General features: G+C 33.6%; 1 protein-coding gene across 3 annotated transcripts; it reads left to right on the forward strand.

Moving 5' to 3' along the window:
* The first annotated feature begins 2846 nt into the window (after positions 1-2846).
* Positions 2847-15413, forward strand: LOC108988903 (auxin response factor 1). 3 transcript variants are annotated; one of them, XM_018962291.2, is made up of 15 exons: positions 2847-3121; positions 3946-4018; positions 5214-5329; positions 5810-5905; positions 6028-6084; positions 6196-6348; positions 6463-6547; positions 9797-9887; positions 9978-10142; positions 11328-11447; positions 11525-11600; positions 11922-12087; positions 12171-12652; positions 13454-13644; positions 14721-15413. In XM_018962291.2, exons 2-15 carry the CDS (start codon positions 3976-3978, stop codon positions 14890-14892), a joined length of 2013 nt encoding a protein of 670 aa, XP_018817836.1. In that variant the 5' UTR covers positions 2847-3121; positions 3946-3975; the 3' UTR covers positions 14893-15413. The 3 variants fall into 3 exon arrangements, with proteins under 3 accessions (XP_018817836.1, XP_018817835.1, XP_035540480.1); XM_018962290.2 differs by having other exon boundaries at positions 2922-3121; positions 3930-4018; XM_035684587.1 differs by lacking the exon at positions 2847-3121 and adding an exon at positions 3207-3386.
* Positions 15414-16260: the final 847 nt, after the last annotated feature.

Raw genomic sequence — 16260 nt, forward strand, 5'->3', positions numbered from 1 at the left:
ATATATTTTATTAAAGCTTTTTCAAGAAATCATGTTAAAAATCATAATACTAATGCATTCAACATTGCCTATAATGATAAAATCTATTAAAACAGGAAACTGAATTTTATGTAAAAAATAATAAAACTAGAAACATGTAATTACCTTTTCTTTTTAATTAAATGCATGTAAAACAAAAAAAAAATCTAATATTTCTTTTACTTAAGGCTGAAGACTTTTTTTTTTTTTTTTGTATATATATATGAACCCGAAACCGAACACCTGGGTCAGACCGGACCAGAAAAATTTGAGCTCGGTTAATATCATGCGTGTGGGTGAGATTCTGTCAGTCATTGATCAAGTGAATTTAAAAGAAAATATATATTTTTTATTTGCTAGAGAATCGAAGAAAACATTTATATTTTTTTTAGGTCTGGTTTGAATAATAAGATCATCTCAATATCTAAACACCACAAATATAAGTATTGTTTAATTTAAAATCTTCAACTTATTTATCTAATCATTACAGTTTTCTCAAACTAATTCAAAACAAAACACAAAATAAATTTAACTTTTACAAATACTAAAATATTAATAATATTAAAATTTTATATTATAATAATATTTAAATTTTATAATATTTATATTCAATTTTTTTTCAAAACCCCATAAAACATATTAACTCAAACGGTTTTACTCATATTCACAAATCATTTAACTATTATTCACAGATCATCTCATCTTATTTCACTATTTATCCAGACCTTAATCGATATTTCATTTTGATCCAATGTGAATAAATCCATAAAAACTTATAATCCATTTGGCAACACAATTGTTTTCAGATATTTTATTCTCAAACATCACTCAAATACAAAATACTTAGATTTCGTTTGGATCATCAACTCATTTCAACTCATCATTATAATTTTTTAAAATTTCAACACAAAATATAATAAATAATTACATTTTTTCAAATCTTAAAATAATAATAATATTAAAAAATAATATTCTAATAATATTTTATCATATTAACTCAATTCAACTCAAATCACTTCAACATCTAAACGTAGCCTTAGGGTAGGTTTGGTTAGTGAGAAGTGTTGAGAATGTTTGTGAATAGTAGTAAAAAAGTAATAATAAAATATTGAATAGTAGTAAAAAGTAGGTGAAAAGTAATAAATAGTATAAAAGTAGGTAAAAAGTAATAATAAAGTAAAGAATAATATACCTTTAGTCTCGTTTGGTTACACATATGAGATAAGATGAAATTATAAATATGTGAATAATAGTGAAATGATTTGAGTTAAAATGTTTTATGAAATTTTGAAAAATGTGAAAGAAAAAATTGAATAACAAATATTATAAAAGTTAAAATATTGTTATAATATAGTTTTTGTTTTATAATTTGAAAAAATTGAATTATTTTTTGTGTTTTATTTGGAAGTTTGAGAAATTTTTTTTTTATTATTTTTTTTCATCATTGGTTTTCTTAGTGAGAAATCAAAGTATTGTCAATTGGTCAAAAGGATCTCAGCGGAAAATTGTAATAATTAAGTAATAATTAGATGAACAAATTGAATATTTAAAATGAATGCTTCGTTTGGTTTCACAAATTGTCTCAACTTATTTCAACATTTAAACACAATTAAAATACAAATATTTTTAATTTCAAATTTTTAAAATTGTTATCTAATCATTATTTAGTCATTATAGCTTTTTTAAACTCTCACACAAAATATAAAAAAAAAAATTGTATACATCACATTACCATCTTACTGTCATCTTACTATGTAAAATGTGACATATTTATTATTATTGGATAATTTTTTTAAATTTACTCAATAAAATGATGAAAATAAGATAAGAATATGGAATATAATATTACTCAATACAAAAAACAATACTACTTTCTTAAATTTTAAAATAAAAATTATATTTAAAAACTATATTCAAATAAGTTTTTAACTTAATAATATTTTTATCCAATTATTTATCTATCATTTATTAAAATTTAATAAAATATCTTAACTTAAACTATTTATACTAAAATATTTAAGTATTCAAATGGTCGCTTATCTTTTGACCATAAAAGGAGGAGGAGGAGGAGGTAGACTTGATAATCATTATAAGCATAAAGACTTTGATAGCGTTTTAGTGAATAAAAGGCACGAAGGAGACAAATCAGTGGGTCTACGAAGAATAAAACAAAAAATAATAAAAAAAAATTAAACGTGGCATGTAGAAATGATACGTAGAGATGGTGTATAGTAAAACTCAATAATAAAAATAGAATAGTGCTATATTTACGTATTCACATTATTATATATACGGAGTAGCAGTTTTATTTTATTATTTTTTTAAATTTAAATTTAAAATTTGTAACGATTGACACATTAGCACGTATAATTTACATAAATAAAATTATAACTATAAATAAATTTTTTTAAAATAAAATGGAATTAATAAAAAATGAGTTATAAATAAATAAATTAAGAAAAATAAATAAATTAGAAAAGATTAAAAAATGAGTTGAGATTAGATGAAAATTAAATGTTGAGTAAAGAATTATTAATATATTATTTTTGTTTTGAAATTTAAAAAGTTAAATTATTTATTATATTTTATTTAAAAATTTTAAAAAATTATAATTATTAAATAAAATAGAATGAGATGAATTTAGACTTATGATAATGGTTATTAAAATAAAAAAGTGAATAATTTAATAATTGAGTCTGAAAATGGGACAGCGGGTGTAGGTTGTAGGGGATACAGGAGCCAGCACTGACTGGGTCGCTGTTCTCTACTCATAATTCCTTTTCTTACTTCTTCTTTTATATATAAAAAAAGTGTAAAAAAGCCAGTCCGCGTCCGTCCATTGGAAGAGGGAGAACTTATGTACACAGTAAAACCAAAAACGAGAGAGAGAGAGTATGTGCGCGCGCGCGTGAGAAAGAGAACTGAAAAAGAGGCAAACAATTTACAAAGAGGGTCCGTGTGGTGTCGGCTTCAACCAAACACCTACCTTATCGATCCCTTGTTCTTCTCCTTCGTCACACCTCTATCTCTCTGTCTGTAGCCCTTACCGATTTGCTTTCCATTATACTCTTGTACCAACCGGAGGAGAGATAAAAACTCTCAGGTAATACTCACTCTCTATATTGCTTTAGTCTTATATTTTCTTTTATTAATCTGGCTATCCGCTTCGTTTCCTTCGGCGTGTCTCGTCTGCACTGGTACCTAGGTTTTCCTTTGTGTGTGTGCTGGAATCTGCGAGATCGGGGTTGGGGACGCTGTTTGGTTTGGGGAGAAATATGGATTGAATCGACAGAAAATGGAATTTGTTACTCAATTTGGTCTCTTTTTTGGGTGAAACTCGAGAGTCAGATCAAACGTCACTCCAAGCGGTAGTCGTTTTCTTTCTTGGATCCGTAATTGTGGCGGAATTTCGAGACGCACTTAATTGCCGTTTTTCCTTTTTCTCCCTCAGCTTTCCACCAACCAGACATGGCATTCAATTACTCACTTACATATTTCATTTTATTCTACTTTTTTTTCATGTGACGAAACTTTCTATGAAATCTGTTGGTTGAAAAGGTTATGGATCTTCTTACGGCAAGTTTCTTTTTTTGCTTGCCGGAATGTTCTCCGAGTAAGGTTCGGTGCATATTTGGCTGAAGATTGAGTGCTATTTTTCCTTGAGAAAACGACTTCGAAAGTTGAAAACCCAACCTCTTTTGTGCTTTCATTATGGTGCTCTATTTTGAGAGACGCAGCAGAGCTGGACTGGCAGAGAGAGTTGAGTAATTAGGATTTAATACCATGACTCCGACACAACCAATAATGAGGCTGATAATAAATGCGTGATGATCAATGTGTTTGTTTTACTCGGTTAGAAAATTAATTCATGCTGTCATTATTTTCTGGTTTGCAACAATCTTTGAACACAGGTTTTTATATATATAGTTCTCAGCTGAAGATTTGTGTGGGTCTCTAATGGCATTTGCGGTGAATCATTCCTCTGGCAGCCCCCGTGCAGGTTTGAGTTATTTGTTCTTTTACATGGTGGCTATTGTACATGATTTGTTGTAAAACTATAACTAGGAGGAACTGTTGACTAGCTTAATATGATATTTCCATATTCCTTTTATGCTATTAACTAACTTGCATTTGCAAAATGATGCTTTCTTATAATAGATATGACAGGTATTCCCCCACCCCTCCCTCTCTGAAATAATATTTTGAATGGAATTTGTTATATTTACCCTTTTCTCTTGGGGTGTAACGACTAAATATATCAGCAACTAAAACAGGATTGTGAGGTTTTTGGTTGATCATTGTTTGTGTTTCCTAACTGTTGATTTTATTTTATTTTTTATGTGGAATAATTAAATGGGAATACTTATTACTGAAAAAAACACATTTTTTTCCAATTATTTATTGGGATAAGAGAAGTTACGTGAAGAATCTCTTTATAAAAGTGAATGGAAAATGTTTAGAACATAGCATTCAAGTTATATTTTGCAATTGTACTCCCCAGGCAGAACGTTTCACGTGTAGATTTACACATGAATAAATCCAACCTAAATTGCGGCTCAGAAACAAATTTGTGTCAGCGAACCGTCAAAAGTTTGTCGAGTCATCTTTACATTTGGTACAAATGGTCAACGTGTGAGCCAGGACATGTGAATGAGAATCTTAACAAATATATCATGTGGAGTAAAAATGTGAATATGATATGTTATATATTTTAAAAATCAACCTAATTGCGGTCATGTAGGAAGATGAATATGATTTTTACATCCAAGACATTGTAAAAAAATTGACTTGTTTAGAGATTAACGAACACTTTGGAATGATAATCATAGTATTATTTGCAATAAATTGTTCATTGGTGGACATAATCTCCAATATGCAATAAATTATTTGCAATAAATTGGCTTTAAAAATGATCTCTAATATGCTCATTGGTGGAGCTTAATGTGGGAGTTTATTTGAATTTTATGTGGTTTGAGTTGGGTTGGATGGACCGAAACCTTTCAGTATTATCTGATAACTTCATGTGATGGAAATCATGTACACAGATACAAATCATGGTAACATGCAGTTTGCATCATATTTTCCACATTATTGTCGTATTATACTGTAAATTTTTCATGCTTCTCTCTCTAATTTGCAAGCGTTCTTGGATTGGGATAACAATTCTTAAAGCACGTGTCTTTGGTTATTTCTAGTGATTCCAAATGATGCCTTATACAAGGAATTATGGCATGCTTGTGCTGGCCCCCTTGTCACACTTCCTTGGGAAGGGGAGCGGGTTTATTACTTTCCCCAAGGTCATATGGAACAGGTATTTTCAAGTTCAGCATTTGGTCATATTGTTGATATAAGGGAACATTCGATTGTTGTTTTGGATTATGGTGTTATAGGGATGAAACTATGTCAAGGGCCAATATAAGCTCAATTTTAGGTTATTTAGATCCTGGCCAATTGTATTTTTCATGCATATATGGTAAAAAAAATTTATTAGACAAATTTTACTAAAATTTAATTTTAGTATAACATTCGCATAATGTGGTGACTGGTCTTTGGAGTATCTCATTGTCAGTTTTCAGGACTTTGTTATGCACAGAATTCATTCATTCATTTTTTTCTGTTGGTGCTTTCATTTCTTGATTCGTAAAATTAATTTGAAGGCATGGGTTCCTACTCTTTAAATTATTTTACAAGCCACTATCTGTTACTGTGGCTTTTTTTTTTTTTTTTTCCTGAAAAATATTGTCTTTTTGTTTCTATCTCCCTTCATAACATGTATCTTCCTCTTTTACAGCTTGAAGCTTCTATGCATCAGGGTTCAGAGCAGCATATGCCTTCATTCAACCTCCCATCTAAAATTCTCTGTAAAGTTGTCAATGTCCAGCTTCGGGTGAGCATGCCATTATTGTCATTATCCTCACTCATATTGATCTTACTTCTGCTTGTTTTTCATGCATTTGGGAAATCGGAATTTTCCTATGATTGTTATAAGTACCTTTACCTTGAGTGTAGGCTGAGCCCGAGACAGACGAGGTCTATGCACAGATCACTTTGTTACCTGAGGCAGATGTGAGGTTTCTCCAACTCTTTTTTTATTTATTTTTTATAATTCATTCAATTTTCGTCCCTTTGGCTTTTTTTGTTATGCTGGCCTCATCTTTCTTTATCCCTCTGCATCAGCAAAGTGAGATTACAAGCCCAGATCCTCCGCTCCCAGATCCTCCTAGGTGCACTGTCCATTCATTTTGCAAGACACTTACTGCTTCTGACACGAGCACGCATGGGGGATTTTCAGTTCTTCGGAGGCATGCGGATGATTGTCTGCCACCGTTGGTTAGCTTCAAAATTTTAAATTATCATTCAAGTCTAAATGAGATACTTGATGGTCCTTAACCACCTTTATCCAGTTATGTTCCTTGTGCCTAATTTTCAATGTTGTCTGTTCAGGATATGACCCAGCAGCCACCATGGCAGGAATTAGTTGCAACTGATTTGCATGGAAATGAATGGCATTTTCGGCACATTTTTCGAGGTTCACAATATTCACAATTTTTTACACTGATTGCCCTTGGTGATAGCTGCAGATTGTGCACTAGCTGCTTAGAATGGAATGTTGTAGTCTCTTTATGCTTCAAGGCTTGTATTTTTAATTCTTTATTGTTTGAGTTGTCTTGGTAGTTTTTTTCTACACAGCAAAGCATTTTTCTTTTACTTTGGTATTATTGCATGCAATTTCCTAGAATGTTATTTTTTTTAATGCGTAGTCAAAGATTTTATTAAAACTCTTAAGACGTAGCCCAAGTATATAGGTAGTATACAAGAGGAACACCTAACTAGTAATAGAATTACCTGGAATATTACTGGAAATTCAACCCTGAAATATACTTTTTATTGCTCAATTTTTTTTCTTTTAAGATCTTGCTGATAATATCATCATTTATTGAGATTTTTTTTTTGTTTTTTTATGGGCAATAGTTAAGATTTCAATGGGCACCTCAGAATACCTCACTATCCAAACGCAACCTAAGTCTTCATGATTTCGTTTTATCCATTTCTATTTCTAGGCCTACTCTTGTTTACGTCTCGTGTACTTGGGCTAGGCCTACTGAATATTTATTGATAAAGTTTTTGTTTACCTATTTTTTTCAATGATTTTTTTTTTTCCGGTTTTGTGGAAGTGGTGGGGCCATTCAAAATTGTTTGGGAAGATTTTTTTCTTTTTTGTGGTTTTTATTTTTTTTCATGGAAACTTGGGGCTTGTTTGGGAAGTGAGATGATATGAGAATTCTGTGAACAATAGTGAAATGATTTGTGAATAATAGTGAAATTATTTGAGTTAAGCTGTTTTATTGGATTTTGGGAAAGGAGAAAAAAAATTGAATAAAAATATTATAAGGTTAAAATATTCTTAGAATATAATTTTTATTTTGAGATTTGAAAAAGTTGTTTTATTTTTTGTATTTTGTTTGAAATTTTGGAAAAATTGTAATGATTAGATGAAAAAATTGAAGATTTGAAATTGAAAGTGTTGTGTTTGAGTGATATTTGAGAATGAAATTATGAGAAAGTTTGATATGAGATGAGATCAGCTCACTTCCCAAACAAGCCCTTGGGCAACTGATTAGATGAATTTTTTTGAGAGATTAAAAATTTTCCCACGGGAAAATCATCACAATTGACAATATGAGGAAATGTGGTTTTTGTACCCTGGATTAGTGTTATTTATGGAAGGAAAAGTGGAATCAGTGTGGAAGATGGCCCCAATATGTCTATGGTGGTGTATTTGGACGTAGAGGAGGGCAAGAAGTTTTGAAGATTGAGAGTGGTCAATGGATGAGCTTGGAAGTCTATTTTTCAATATTTTTACTTCATTGGTTGCTTGTACCTGATTTTAATGGCATGTCTTTTCATGACTTCTTGTATCGCTAAACTAGCATGCATAGGCTACGCTCTTGTATATGTCCGGTATACTTGGGATTTTGTCTATTTCACGATCAATAAAATTATTGTTTATCGATAAAATAAAAGAAAAAAAAGGCGATTCAATGGACCATTTATTGTTGCTATTGTTGCATTGTGAGGTGGCCAAGTCCTCGTGGGAAAATATCTTCAATCAGACCAAAGTGACATGGGTTATGCTTAGAAAGGTAGCAGAGTTGTTTGGTGTTGGAAGGGTCTTCAGGGTAATATACATGTGCTTGCAGTTTGAAAAATTATTCCTCATTGTATTATGTGGTGCCTTTGGATGGAGAGGAATGGTAGGTCTTTTGAAGACCAGGAGCGTTCTTTGGATGAGCTGAAAAGATTCTTCTTAATACTCTTTTTTATTGGGCTTCGGTTATTGATTGTAACTAGGATTTGGGATGGTTTCCACAATTTGCTTGTATCCATTTCTAGTCCCTATAGGTGTATTCCGTGTATACTTCTTGTGTACTTGGGCCATGGATATTTCCTTTTGATAAAATTTTATCCTTACTCATCAAAAGAAAAAAGATGCTTGTGGAACATTTCAGGGTACCTGCAGTTTCCACTTTCTCTTGGGTACTTTTTTTGGGGGGGTGGGGAGAGGGGGTTTGATCTCTACCTTGTCAGTAGTGCTATGTGGTTTTTTGGTCATAGAGGTCTTGGAGGAGATTGGGAATTTAATTGGTGAACTTTATATCTCAGGTGGTCTTTCATTAAAATAAGTCCATGTGATACCCCATACCGAGTAGTGAGTATAGGTGGTATATGAGATTCCACATTATTTTGGAGAGAGAAGTTCTTACTCTTTTTGATGTTTCCGATGGGTTCCAATTGTACAGTTAACAAGGTAAAGATGCTTGTGGAACATTTCAAGGTACCTGCAGTTTCCACCTTCTTTTGGGCACTTCCTTTTTTTGGGGGGTGGGGGTTGGGGTGGGGAGAGGGGGTTTGATCTACCTTGTCGGTAGTACTCTGTTGTTGCTTAATAAAGAGGTTAATAGAGTATAGGTCTTGGAGGAGGTTGGGAATCTTGGTGAACTTTATATCTTAGATGGTCTTTCATTAGAATATGTCTGTGTGATATCCCATACTGAGTGCTGAGTATTATAGGTGGTGTATGATATCCTATATTGCTTGGGAGAGAGAAGTTCTTACTCTTTTTAATGTTTCCAATGGGTTCCAATTGTACAATTGACTAGTCTTTTTAGAATATGACCCAGCTGTGGCTTGGGCCTTCCTTTGCGGCACTGCAAATGAAAAGGTTTTGTTACAAATGAAAATGGAGTTTTCATTTGTAACGTTCCACCCAAGCCACATATGCGCCACATTCCAAATGGGCCATATTTCATTGGAGTCCATTAGAAATTAGAAACATTATAAAGAGTAACATAGGATCCCATACACCCACCTATACTCACCATTCAGTATGTGGGTATCACAGTCCAAGTTAGTCATTTAGTATGTGGTTTGTTGGATGTAATATTTCGAGTCTTCGACTTGGTCTCTCTCTCTCTCACACACACACACACAGAGCTTTGTGGCATTTATTTTTCTTTCTCGCATGATTTCTTTCACAGGGTTTTGGGATCAAAATGTTTTGTTTAGGAGTTCTGCTTTCATTGCTCTGGCACATTTATTTCACATCCTTCTCATGTTGATATTGAGATGACGATTCCTTTAAATTTTGCTGTCTTAATTACTTATAAAAAAATATATATATATTTTGCTGTCTTAATTTTGTGGGTCTGATTTTGAGTCCCCAATACCATGGAGCTTCCCTATTATGAGGATAATGATAGAAAAACATTGATTGTAGGGCAACCAAGGCGCCACTTGCTGACAACCGGATGGAGTGTCTTTGTTAGTTCAAAAAAACTAGTAGCTGGTGATGCATTTATATTCCTGAGGTGAGCTATGTTCTACTTGAAAATAGTAATGTTTTCACTCTTGTTATTTTGTTCTCATCAATGATCGTGCCATTTTTTATCAATTCCCAGGGGTGAAAATGGTGAGCTGCGTGTTGGAGTAAGGAGACTTATGAGACAGCTAAGAAATATGCCATCTTCTGTTATATCTAGTCACAGCATGCATCTTGGGGTTCTGGCGACTGCATCTCATGCAATAGCAACTAAAACACTCTTTTCTGTCTTCTACAAGCCAAGGTTTATGTCATCTCTTTAATTTGAAATGACTGTTATTGTGCATTTCATATATCTTCAGGCTTTCTCATTGATAAAAAAAAATATCTTCTGGTTTTCTCATGAGTATTTTTCAAGAATATAGTGAGAAAACTGTGTTTATGATCTACACGTAAAAAAAACCATGTAAGAATGTATATGTATCTATAAATTATTTTTTTGTCTATAAATTATATAGGCATATATACCTCTTGTATACCTCCTTGTGTACTTGGGCTATGCCTATTCTTATTAATATAATCTTTTACTTAAAAAATTTATATAGGCTTATATGTGGAATGCTCTATGCTCTATGGGATTTCTTTTTGTCAAAATTTAAGCCATTTAAACGGTTAAAACTCTCATATATGAAAGAAACAGAATGAAAAGTATGCATTAGATGCCGCTCTTATCGAAAAATTGAATATATATGCTCAACTAATATATCAAATTTTGTCCACCATTATGATTTCTACGTGTGAAAGGTTTGGATTTTCGAAACATCCTTTCATTGTGTGTGCATATTGATGAGAGAATAACAATGCTGAATCTTGATGGACTCGCTTCAGAATATCCTGATATAAGATTTTTTGTACAATGGCATTTCAGGCGCTTTATTGAACTTTGTTATGCTTTGAAATTAGTGTTGCTTATTTTGTGCTGACCTAACCTGATTCCTCTGGAGAGTGATGAATTTATTGCACTAATTTGTTTGAGAAGAGAGATTTTCTTGTTTCCATTTCTTCTTCCTAAATAGGTGTTACCTCTTGTATACCCCCTTGTGTACTTGGGCTATGCGTATTCTTATTAATACAATTGTTTACTTATAAAAAACATTAATCTCCTTTTTCATGAAACTGGTGCTGTGCAATGTTAATTGTTAGTGTGGGCCTTAAAATAAAATGGAGAAGTAAAGGTTTTCGTGAGTTGTTCTTAGCTTTAGAAAGTCATTAGATAATTTTCTGTACGTGCTTCACTTTTTCCCTGATTTCCTTTTGAAATTTGAGATGAAGTTTGATAGGCCAACATTTTAAAGATTTTGGAGCTGTTTCTTTTTGCCTTGAGAAGCAAATAATTTTTTTTAAATGTCCATGGATTTACATGGTATTGTGCTTTTCATTGTTGAGAAAATTAAGTTTACTGAACTAGTGTTTTTTTTTTTTTTGTCAGAACAAGCCGATCCGAGTTCATTGTAAGTCTCAACAAGTACCTTGAAGCCCGGAGCCACAAGCTATCTGTGGGGATGAGGTTTCGGATGAGATTTGAGGGCGAGGAAGTTCCTGAAAGAAGGTATATTGTTTTTCTAGTTTGATTTTGTGTTCCTTTCGGAGGTGTATGATGCATCACCTGTCTATATCAAATTACAGGTTCAGTGGCACAATTGTTGGCATTGAAGATAATAATTCATCTGGATGGGCTGATTCTGAGTGGCGATCATTAAAGGTCAATTTTTTTTTTCTTGAGATACTCATTATGTTGGTTTGGTCCAAGAATGTGTTTAAAGCATCTGAAGTCGTGGGCATCCCATGGAAGTAATTGATTAAACACCTGAAATCAGATTCCTTTCTTCCATTTATACTTAACTAAAAAAAAGATTTCTTACTTCCTGAGATGATGTCTTCAATTTGATTATTTTCCATCTCAATTCGAGTGTTGATTATCTGAAGGACTGATTGGGTGCATTTGTAAATTTTTATACCATTTTTAATTCTCATACTTAAAAAAAATAAAAATTATCTAATTGCAAATGGTATCATATTTCAGGTTCAGTGGGATGAACCCTCATCAATTTTGCGTCCCGAGAGAGTTTCTCCATGGGAATTGGAACCACTTGTAGCAAATGCAACTCCAAGCTCCCAATCCGCACAAAGGAACAAGCGAACACGGCCACCTGTTTTACCTTCACCAACACCAGATATATCTACAATTGGTAGGACAGTTTTCCATATAGAAATTCTAAATGTCAATGCTGCTTGTTGATTTTGATTAAAGTTACTTGATTCTGTGAATCAGGTTTGTGGAAATCCCCACTCGAATCTCCTGCTTTCTCGTATTGTGAGCCACAGCGTGGGCGAGACTTTTATCCATCACCTAATTTCAACTCTGCTACTAAAGGAAACTCTTTCAGCTTCAGTTGTAACAACTCTGTGGCTGCAGTTTCTAGCAACTCAGTATATTGGTCTCATGGAGTGGAAGCCGTAACAGAGTCCTTTTCACCCGTGGTTAACAAAGAATCAGGTGAAAAGAGACAGGGAACTGGGAATGGCTGCAGGCTCTTTGGGATTCAGCTTCTGGACAATTGTAACATGGAAGAAGCTTTGCCAGTCGTTACAATGTCCAGAACAGCGGGGGATGAACCATATTTAGATGCTGAATCGGACCAGCACTCTGAACCAAATCGATCTGATGTTCCTTCAGTTAGTTGTGATGCTGAGAAATCATGCTTGAGATCGCCTCAGGAGTCACAAAGCAGGCAAATTCGAAGCTGCACAAAGGTAGTTTCATGTGCTTTTTATAATCTTTTGTTCTGTAGTTAATAAATTTTATCAGTTGAACAAGATTTACTACAGATTATTACTTATAAAAAAAAAAGATTTGCTACAGATTTTTGGTTTTACAGATTCTCTCTCTCTCTCTATTAAGGTTTGACTGTGGGATAGTTTCCTAAATGCCGAATGCTATGAGTGAGTTTTTTATTTTTTCAATAAATAATGCAATCTTATTAATAGCACAGAAGGGTACAACGCTAGTGTGCAAAGGATATGCCAAACTAGCAACAAAAAGAAGAGAAAATATTTAACATCTAAAAAGCTAGTGAGTTTAGAGTTGGTTGGACAACCTGTGAGATCCCCCACTGCTAAGAATTCCAGTACCTTGGCTTCAATGCAAAGCCAACTTTGAGAAACCCATTCTGACAAGTCTAACATTGCAATTAAAAGCAAAAGTTTGTGACAAGATATTAAGCTATTTCTTCAGAAAACATGCTATGCAATGAGTGATAGGGGAGAGAGTGACAGACTCGTTGGAGCTTTTACATAAACCTCTCTTTGGGGTGTCATGTTTCATGTGAGAAGACTAGTTGTTTTAGAGTTTTGACCAACTCTTTTGCTTATTCTCCCTTCTTTCTCTCTCTGCACTTGTGATATGAAATGTCCTCCAGGCATTTTTTAATTAAAAAACAGATATTTTCATCTGAATTGAAGATTTGAATCATTTGAATGCAAATACACCTTTGTGTTGTTCATAAGGGCCTGCTGGTACTAGTTGGGAATATCCGATATATTTGTCCTTTCCAGGTTCACATGCAAGGGATTGCTGTTGGGAGGGCTGTTGATTTGACGCGATTTGACCAATATGAGGATCTGCTCAGGAAACTTGAGGAGATGTTTGACATTAAAGGTGAACTTTGTGGATCTACACAGAAATGGCAGGTTGTGTATACTGATGATGAAGATGACATGATGATGGTTGGGGATGATCCATGGCAGTAAGTTCCTTTGACTCATTCTCTGAATTTTCATCATCTCGGTTCTCTCTCTCTCTCTCTCTCTCCAGGCAAACTATGCCTATATTTTTATTTGTCTTTCAACATGAAGAATGGATTTGAACTTCAATTGAGCATTTAGCTCATGTTCTAAATGCTTTTGCTCTGTCTTCAGAAGAAATGATCAAAGTTTTGAAGATGACATAATTCAAGAACTAAGGGTTTCATTTTTTTAATTTACTCTACCATTGGATGGCAGCCCACCTGTGTTTTTCTAGCTTTAGCTTCCAGGATTTTTTTTGTTCATCTCTCTTCTTTCTTTCATTAGGCATTTTTTAAGTATATACCCTGCATACTTCAATAATGTTTTTGTTGCTTTTTTCTTGATCTTTAATAAAAACTAATCTTACCTCACAAAAAAGTTATAACAGTACAAAAACCAAGAGAAACTCAAGGAGATTTATATGTCCGACTCTTTATTCAGTATTCCTTGAGGGTTTCAACTTGGTATGTTGAGGTTGACGTTTGAGGCAAAAAATTCTGTCAGGATTATAGATTGAGTTACTTGCTACCAGTCGGCTAAATTTGCTCTTTGATAGCAGGTTTATTTTGGGGGGATATCAGTGGTCTGTTTCAGTAGTTACATGTCTGTTCCAATGTTTGATCTCTGTTGAATTCTACTAGATTTGAATGGCATCAAGTGCATGTTGTCATCATATTTGCCAAGGTTGAATTCGCTTCCATAGTATTCTGCCACATGCTTTGTTTTTGCGGAGATTGTTGTATGATGGGACTGATGTGCATCAATTTGCTTGTAACAATGAAGCACAAACAAATGGAAAATGTCTGTAAATATCAAGAAAGGAGTTTTGAAGTTGGCTCATTCACGATAACTTTAATACTTATATGCTGGTTCATGAAAACTCTACAGGCAATAGCATTTGCAGATAAAACTGTAATGATGATCCTTAACATATTGCAGATTGTGGTATTAAAAACCCTATGAAATTTCTTAAAAAGCTAAAATCCAACCTTATGTCTAAAACCTGGTAATATTTTCCTCGATCTGTTTATTGCAGTGAGTTCTGCAGCATGGTGAGGAAAATTTTCATCTACACAACAGAAGAAGTCAAGAGGCTGTCGCCAAAGATAAAACTTCCAGTCCCCACAGAGGCCAAACCAGTCAAGCCGGATGTTGAAGTGGCTGTAAATACTGAGGACCAGTCATCAATTGTGGGACCTGGGTGCTGATGTTCTCCCATGCCTATGCCTGGTTTGGCTTGATACCTGCCAAGTTTAGCTGAACCATCAACCCCAAAAAAGAAACCCGAAAAGCAAGTTACAGGGGTAAAAGGACGCTCAACTGTTTTTAAGATTTTGTGTATAGGTTTACACGGGTGATGTTCTTTAACAGCAAATTCCCAGTGGAATGGCCGATACAGTTTCTTCCCATGCTGCATCAAGACTAGAACATGCCACGATATGGAACGACGGTTCTTTTATTTGCACATGCCATCTGGAGGATGTAACTAGCTTTTTAAGGTTTGGGTGTTTTGGTTATTATTTAAAAAAGAATCTCGTTAATGCTTTTGCTTGTTCAGACTTCGAAGAGGCGGCAAGTTTGTCAGGCCACGAATGAAAGGGATATGATCTTCCTTTACAATATATATATATATATATATACATTCTTGACCCCACCCTCTCTCAAGTTTCTATTGGTATTGACACAATACATCTATCTTATGTGAATATAAATACATACAGCTTCTATCTCTTGCCTTTTGTGTTTTCTTCATTTTTCCCTTGAAAGTTTGTCAGGCCACGAATGAAAGGGATATGATCTTCCTTTACAATATATATATATATATATATATATATATATATACATTCTTGACCCCACCCTCTCTCAAGTTTCTATTGGTATTGACACAATACATCTATCTTATGTGAATATAAATACATACAGCTTCTATCTCTTGCCTTTTGTGTTTTCTTCATTTTTCCCTTGAAAGAGGCTAAATCTACGGTCAGGCAAGATTTCCCTCAATACTTCAGCTTTTTCCATTTCAATTTTGGTAAAATTCTTATGGATGTAAGATTGGTTATATGGTTGCTGCTTAAAAGGTGGGAAAAAAACTACTTTGCCTCCGTTCAATTTTATCGCTTGACAATTTTTTTTTTTTACTTAATAAATAAGGGAGTGATTTTACGTGAATTGTGGTGTTTTTTTTTATTTTTTTAAAATATTTAAATATATTAAAAAATGTGAAAAGAAAATTTAAAAAAAAAAAAAAAAGAGAGAGAGAGAGAGAGAGCGCGCCAAAAAGTAACAAGAACTTAAGCCGGCAGAGCAGCCCCTCTCTAAAAGGGGAAGAATGGCAGCGGCGGTATCAATCTATTCTGATTTGGAGGTGGGTCTTCTCCACTTATAGAGGCTTATAGGGCATATATATAGAATCTTATGGGATTGGGTTAACAGGAACTTAAGAAATGGACTGGGTTTCGAAGCAGCGTGGTCTGAGCATTAACGTTATAGAATTCGTCCTTCTTCTTGCTTGGGGCAATTGGTCTGAGCATTAATACGCAGACACTCGGAACTAAAAGTAGATGCACATATTT

The sequence above is a fragment of the Juglans regia genome, chromosome 13 (genome assembly GCF_001411555.2).
Source record: "Juglans regia cultivar Chandler chromosome 13, Walnut 2.0, whole genome shotgun sequence".
NCBI classification, from domain to species: Eukaryota; Viridiplantae; Streptophyta; class Magnoliopsida; order Fagales; family Juglandaceae; genus Juglans; species Juglans regia.